Source organism: Dendrobium catenatum, unplaced genomic scaffold (assembly GCF_001605985.2).
Source record: "Dendrobium catenatum unplaced genomic scaffold, ASM160598v2 original_scaffold_27042, whole genome shotgun sequence".
Classification (NCBI taxonomy): domain Eukaryota; kingdom Viridiplantae; phylum Streptophyta; class Magnoliopsida; order Asparagales; family Orchidaceae; genus Dendrobium; species Dendrobium catenatum.
In genome coordinates, this window is record NW_021345501.1 from 42,871 (window position 1) to 50,566 (window position 7,696).

The 7,696-nt window shown below is 32.7% G+C and overlaps 1 protein-coding gene across 3 annotated transcripts in view; it reads left to right on the top strand.

The window, feature by feature from the left end:
* The first annotated feature begins 1,511 nt into the window (after positions 1 to 1,511).
* Positions 1,512 to 7,696, top strand: part of LOC110112853 (dolichyl-diphosphooligosaccharide--protein glycosyltransferase subunit DAD1) — a 15,830-nt gene continuing 9,645 nt past the window's right edge. The window contains exons 1-3 of one of the 3 annotated variants that reach the window (XM_020845216.1): positions 1,512 to 1,647; positions 1,912 to 2,026; positions 2,130 to 2,177. In XM_020845216.1, coding sequence (XP_020700875.1) covers positions 1,943 to 2,026; positions 2,130 to 2,177 — 132 coding nt within the window. In that variant the 5' untranslated portion in view covers positions 1,512 to 1,647; positions 1,912 to 1,942. The other 2 variants (XM_020845219.2, XM_028691616.1) reach the window with 2 other exon arrangements.

Here is a 7,696-nt window from a genome sequence, read left to right on the forward strand (position 1 = left end):
AAGTCATAATGATGGGCATTACTCTCAGTCTCAGCTACTATGGAGGCTTTGGGGGCACGTACCCTAAGTGGCCCATCAATTAAAAAGCCTATGTCAATTTATATTTTTTAAATACTAAATATTACCTGTAAATGACAAGAAAATGTGACTCTTGTAGGATTCGAACCCAGCTCTTAACTTTCGCAAGCCAACGACTTATTTGCCAAGCCGTAAAGTTAATTTATGGTTTAATACAACTTTTTTTAATTAACTTATCATTAAATATTATAAAAGCATATGAAAAATTTTAAGGCAAACTTTTCTCATATGACATAAATTTAGAAGTAATAACTTATATTCTTGAAAGTTTAAAATATTATTTTACTATAAATTATTAAATAAAGAGATAAAAGAAACCAACAAAAAAAGGATAATATAGAAAAAAATATTAATTTGTGTCATACTAATAAAAATTGAAGGCTTCACTCATACTCTTCGGAGCACATCCCTCAAAGAACTTACTTAGGACTAGAGAGGAACTAGTCCAATAATAGTGATGGGCATCAATTATCCACATTCGACAAGGAGCTCTGCCTACATTTGACAGCCAGGTTGTTCCTCATCTGACAAATAGATCGTAGGTCATCTTAATAAGATTGTACCCCTTAGCTTGTCAAACTCAGTTGCAAGAAAGTGCCTACCTCAGAGAAGTTGCACTCAACTAAATTACTATTATCAGGCTTAGAGACCCTTTATCCCTTGCAAATGCTTCTGCTCGCCTTTCATTAAAAGTATTAAAAGACAACCTCAAGCCTCCTACGATAGTCATCGACAGAGCAAGACAATTCGTTAGCTACTGATCCATCTCCTCTTAGACTTGCCACAAACTCGCCATATGCCTACTCTCACCTCTCAAGCTTGCTCGATGACAAACACCTTGCTTGATCGCCCACTTCACCCTCCTACAACCAATTAGGAAGCGACACATATCCTAAATTAACGTATAGCATAATACGAGTATTATATGTAGCATGTATTTTATTTTTTCTTTATATAGCCTTTATTGTAGCCTCAAAACCCTATGAATAAAGAGTGATGAGGATAGTTTGAGACATTTTGCTTGACATTTTTCTCACATTTGGCTAGAAACTTTAGATCTTTGACCTCTTTTCAATATTTTTTTTATTGAGATGGTTGAGATTATACCAACATACTATTCCTCACTTTATTCTCTCAAATTTATGTACTCCAGATCCTCAATATTTTCTAATTTAGTAGGACTTTACCCACTTAATAAATTCAGATTTAACAAGTTGACTTCAAAGCCTCAACCCTAATCCTCACGTAAGCGCATCAGTTTGGCAATTGAGCTGATTAAAATTAGAGTGACTGACACAGTTGACTTTGGTCTGTTGGTTGGAGGCTTTAGTTACTAATCAAAATATTTTGGGTTTAAAATTAGGATATGTTATGTGATGTGTATGAGTTTGACTTAATAGCTTAAATACCCAAAAAAATTTGAGTGTTAGTTTGGATCGCTTAGAATGACCAAACTACCCATTTCTTAAGCTTTACAAGTCCGTCCGCGCCCTAGCAAATTTCCTCCATCGAGCAGGTCGGATTTACTGGAGTTCCAGGCTCTACTCTCTTCTTTCTGGCCTCCCGCAGGTTAAACCTTCCACTCGCTCCTAATACCTTTACTGGATGATTTATCATTCATTATATGGTTTTGATCCGTTTATTATTCCCCTAATTTTCCTCGATTCTGGATGGCGCGTGTGATGCTTCTGAAGTTTGATTTCGTTTTACTAGTTTCCTAACCTGCAGAAAGGCGGTTACATTGATATCTTGAAAATTTGTTGTTTCTATTGGAGAATTTGGTCTCTGATCGTGTTATTCAGGTCTAAGTGTTTTGTTGTTATCTCTATTTAGATTCGTGAAGAATAAACATTCGTAAATAGTGATGGCGAAGTCCACCTCCAGTGACGTTCTTACTCTTATACATTCTTTGCGTTCGGCTTATGCAGCGACACCTACCAATCTGAAGGTATATATTCCACAGAAATAATTGTTTTCCTTTCTCTTGCCTTTGGCAGATGAGGCAGATCTGAACGGCTCCCTCTCTTCTTATATCTGAACGTGTTTTTCAGATTATTGATCTCTATGTGGTTTTTGCAATTGCCACAGCTGTGATTCAGGTATGAAAATTGACTTCATTGTACTGTTTAGTACGTTTTATCACCAAGTCAGAAACTATGCTTATGTAGTTGATTTTTTGCCAGGAATGATATGTGCAATAGCTTTTCCTTACAGGCATAAACAACATTCTTTTTTTTTTTTTTCAGATCTTGTTTAGTTAAGTGATTTCAGATTAGAGAGAGGTAGATTAGGAGTACAACTTGCCTCCAGAATTAGTTGGAGGTCACAAGTTCAAATAACCAACTAAACTCCTTGTAATTCAGGGCAGGCCTACTCGCATGAAATCTCCTTATAACTCACTATAATTGGAACCTCTTGCATTGATACCCTTCATTTACAAACAAGAAGGAAAATTGTATACCAAGATTTGGTTGAAACCTTGGAATGAATTTCATTGACCTCTTCCTTTTTTTTTTGGTAAGCATTAACTTAATAGACTACATAGGCTCTTTATTAGGAAAAGTTAGAATGGAAAAAAAGTTCACGTTTGTTTATAAATATTAACCGTAATCACCAACATTAGTCAATATTTTTCTAGTATGTACGTATAACTTTATCTTGTAGTGGATTTATTTTTGAATTTACACTAAATGCACCCTAATTACTATGCTATAATATAATATGGAAACTGATCTTGCCAAAGATAACTAATGTATAATAGACTTAATATCATAGTAATACTTAGCTTGTAGAGCTATGATTATTTGAACTCAATCCAATTTTACCCCCTTTCATCATTGAGTTGAGGAGTTTATCTAGGAATGTCTCCTTGCTCATTGGTTTTCAATGAAAATTGATAAAATTTTATATTTTTTTGAACCATTCAACCCTAATCACATAGAACCCTGTCTCATCCATATGTACATGCATACATACATGCAAGTACACATGCATTCATGGACATTCATATAATTTTTGAGTTAATGTTGAGCTCACTCAATGTCATCCAGTTGTGGCCTATGCTATGTTCGATTCGAGTGAAGCTTTCACTCATTGATCATCTGGTTTACCCCTAATGGAAACATTGGATGGGATTGAATTTGAATATCAAAGGGATGTTCCTAGTACAAACCCTAAATAGTTCAGGTAAGTTAATGACAATGATAATGATTATGATGATTATAGAAATACTTTCAAAGGGGCTCTTGTAAATGAAGTGCAATGGTTATGCTTTAAAGCTGCAGGGATTAATGATTAGTAGGAGCTTTTTTGTGAATCATCATGGGTATGAAATATTTAGCTGTGATTAGAAAGAAGATATTTACTTGGACAATGATTAACAAGTGTATATTTACTTGTCAGTAATAAAAAAATCATGGTAGGATTATTTCCTTATAACTAGGATTAGCCAAGGGGATAAGCACTTGATCAACTAATCAAAACTGGTGAGAGGACTAATATCTTATCAGTAATTTTGTGCATTATTTGGAAAAACAGGAAGAAACTAAACTAAACAAATATCATTTGGTTTGTGGCGGAAAATCTTTCCTGCATTAGTTTATCAATTTCTATTGGTTTCTAGACTGGAATTGCAATTCTAATATAGCAAGCAACTTTAGAATTGTGTTTAGGTTGTAGACTATATTTTTTATTCATTTCAAATTTTCAATTCAAAATCTTGTTCCAAAGAAAATAGGTTTTGACAAAATTGGGCAAAATTGATTGAAAAAGTTTAATTCCTTTGATTTTGATTAAAGATCAGATTTAGTAACTTGGCGTCCAGCATGCAAAGTCAAAATCGATTGGTTTCACTAGTTTGGTGAGACATAGATTGAACACCATGAAACTATGAAAGATTAGTAAATATTTGATGACTTTATTGTTTTATTTCTATTGGTTAGGCCGGTAGTTAAATAGTAATGTATAAAGATATGGTAGGTTTTTGGATATAATTTAGAACATTAATAAAGACTTGACAGGATAATTAGATTTTAAACAAATATCTATTCTTAAAGGTATATTGCGTGAGTTGTAAATTAACTTCATAATTGTTTTGTTAATGCTTGATAGTGGTTACTTCACGATATGATAGAGGATTGCTTCTTGCTGAGCAAATTAATCCATGATTTGGAAAATTATTATATGTTTTTTAGCGTATGACTTGTTCCTCGCTACTAAAAATGATTAATGGATTATTAAGCTAGTTTGGGGTTAATTCAATAATGTCTTCAAGCTGTCCGAGTATTATTTATGTAGCTTGCCCAACCAAGATGAAATAAATCATTTAGTGGGTTGTGTAATTCAAATTAATCTAATCCCACTCCAAATAGAGTTGTAGCGTATGTCCTAAAAAGAATGTAAAAGATTGTGTTTGATGTACTGCTTTGAGCATTTTGTGCTTTATGAGAGATGACATGCTTAGCTACTTTGTAATGTATTTTCGCACTGCACTACACTTTTATGCGAGGTAGCTTTTAGCACAAATGAGTTTAGAATTAGTTTTAAAAGCTAAGAATTTTTAATTTAAAGGATCTATTCTATGAATTTCTATTCTAGTCATCATCATAATGCAGGTACAATATATGTAGGGATTTTTGTATGTTAGTTCTAATGCAAGCCTATTGCAATAATGATAGGAGTTCCCAAGAGGCAAAAATGGGAAGGAAATGGGTTGGCTATTTTTTTTTTCTAGAAGCTTTAGTGCCCTATACATTTTAGGTATCCCTTGTTGTCTTCTGCTTGTTGTAGATGATGTTTCTTCTGCATTCTTCAGCTATTTCTTGTTGTAAACAACTAAAGTTGCTACATGTTTAATTGTAAATAGAAAATCCTAATGCCTTGTCGGGTGTGATTGATTTTCTGCAAAAATCCAATCAGAATGATCTCTTGCACTGGATAGCAAGTTAGCCTTATTGTATTTGTCTTTGATGAATTCAGCAATATAGAGTGTGGCTTGTGGTTGTTTTCTTGTACAATGATAGAAGGTTTGTAGATTGTGACTACTATGTATGTTCTTGGTGATTGTAGAAAATGACAAAAGGTAGAAAAAAGGCTGGAAGTTTAGCTGGAAACCTGTTGGAGGTTGATCGGTCAATGATTTTGAAGAGGACGTTTGGCTGAATGACTTGAGGAAAGGGTTGGGAATTTGGGAGAATTGGAACTGAATTTATCGCATAAAGTTGTCCTATTTATTGGACATTATAGAAAGGAACCCTATCAAGAATTTATTGAAATTCAAATAGTTTTAAATTAAAAGGTAATTTTATCAAAGCGCATCCTTAATTAAAATTTAAAATTCGAATAGAAACTTATCCAATGCTCCAAAAAAGATAATTATATCAAAGCGTATCTTTAATTAAAATTTAAAATTCGAATAGAAACTTATCCAATGCTCCAAATTTTCGGCCTCTCCCAATCTTGATCAAAAAGCCTTTGGTTGTGGACTCCTGGCAATCTCTTCTTTTATGTTAACATTTGATAATTATCTTTAATGATTGTCTCTCTCAAGCAATCAAACGGTTCCAAATTATTGATTGTCTCAATCTTCTCATTCCTTCACAAATTATTGCACTAATTGTGAAGAAAGCTTTTTCTTATAGACTTATTTGAAGTGGACAGCTAGATTGGCAATCCCCTTCATGATTGGATCCCCTTGTCAATCTTAGTTGAATGGTGGGAGTGGGACAAAAGTTCATGGTTTAATAAAATTCTAGTGAAACAAAGAAGCTCATTCTTAGAAACAAGGCCTAGAACGACCCCATGTATGATGGGGTACATGGTATGCAAAAGATGAGATAAGATGGCTTTGTGCATCTTTTTTTTTTGTCGTTCATTCCTCAATTAATCTGTGCCAATAATAGTAGAAGGTTGTGCATACACAAGAATTAGAATTGTATGTTTCTTAGATCTTTTATATAAAAGTTTGTGGAGATATATAATGATTTAATTTCGCGTGTAAGGCTTTATGAACAAGAGTTATGGTTGCTCATTATGGGGAATATCATGATAGTTTGATTATTATTTAAGAAAAGACTAAAAATGCTAGCCAAGTGGCCAGCCATGTTTTATTGGATTGTTTTTTGTCATGTATTGATCGTAATGTAAATCATCAACATTATCATCATGATCATTAATTTATCTCATCTATTTAGGGGCATTTGACGAGCACTAATTCTTCATTTGTCTTTGTTGATTTGTGTAAGGTATTAAGACCTATCTTGTGAAAAAAAAAATTTGCATAACTTCTATGAATGTTTTCTTATGCATTTCCCTTTCTTCTTAATAATTCTTTGAAATTAGTTCTATTTGTCTATCTTATATATATGTCTTTCACTATTAGTTGTGCATTCCTAAATTATCATCACCGATAGCCTTTTATCAACTGCCTTTTATCAACTATTTGAGGTTGGCTTTATGAATGCTATTTTATAATTCATTCATGTTCAGTGATGTCGAAGGTGTTAAAGCTATTCTTTGCAAGTTATCTTGTATATTCCTAAACCACCTAAATCTATTTGTGTTTATCTTTAATAGGTGCTATGCTCAACCTCCCTCCATTTTAATTATTTCTCAATATCTCTCTCTCTTAATTTTGCTATAAATACCACAACTAACTTTTTTTATTAATTATTATTATTTTTTTAAAATATGAGCATCAGATGATCCATATAATATTTTTGAAAGTGTGAAATAGTTTGCGTTTGGTAAAACTTGTTAAGTTAATATCAGTTAATTGTGGCATGCACATTAGATATTGTAATATGCTTTGCGTATGGAGAACTAGAATCCATCATATTGAAACATTTTTAATAGGGAAAAAAAGGAAGGCTAAAGCTATTTCAAATTTATCTTTTTGAAAGGATTTACTTTGATTTGATTGGACTCCAAATGTGACTCCTAGCTAATTCTTGAGATGAAATATGGTTTATGGTTTATTTTTTGAAATAATATCTTTAAGACGTGAGATTTTGGGACTTCATTTTAAAATATTGAAAGATAAGTGAAATGAATTCTTTTGCTTGTTTATTTTACATATTTTAACTTTCTAGCATATTTTCATTCTTAAACGATTCATATATACACTAATTGTGGAGGTCAAAGGAGCGCTTCCTGCTTTCTTGCTTTTAAACATGTTGCTTCTTTAAGAATCATCTTCTTGCTAAAAACGCCTTTCGGCTTTTAACATCAGAATTAGAATATTTCTGCAATCCTTTCTATCAAGTCAGTTTTACCTATTTGCCTAAGAATGGCTTCTCTTTAATTTTTATACCTTTTCTTAGGCTTTGTTTGGATTGAAGGAAAGTGGAGGAAATTTAATGAAATCCCAATAATTTATGGTTGATTATGAAATTACAACCATTGAATTAAACCAAGGTTTAAAATTACGTAATTAAGCCTCGAGGCAGTTTTCGTCCGTGAGGCGAGGCGTAAGCCTCGAGGCGGTCTGAGGCGTAAGCCTCACAGACACAGAATTGCGTAAATGAAAAATTAAGGGTTTTAGCAGGAAAATAATAGCAATATTGTATCTTACAATAAAAGCATTTAAATGATATATGAAAATAGTGGAAAGTAAGAAAGT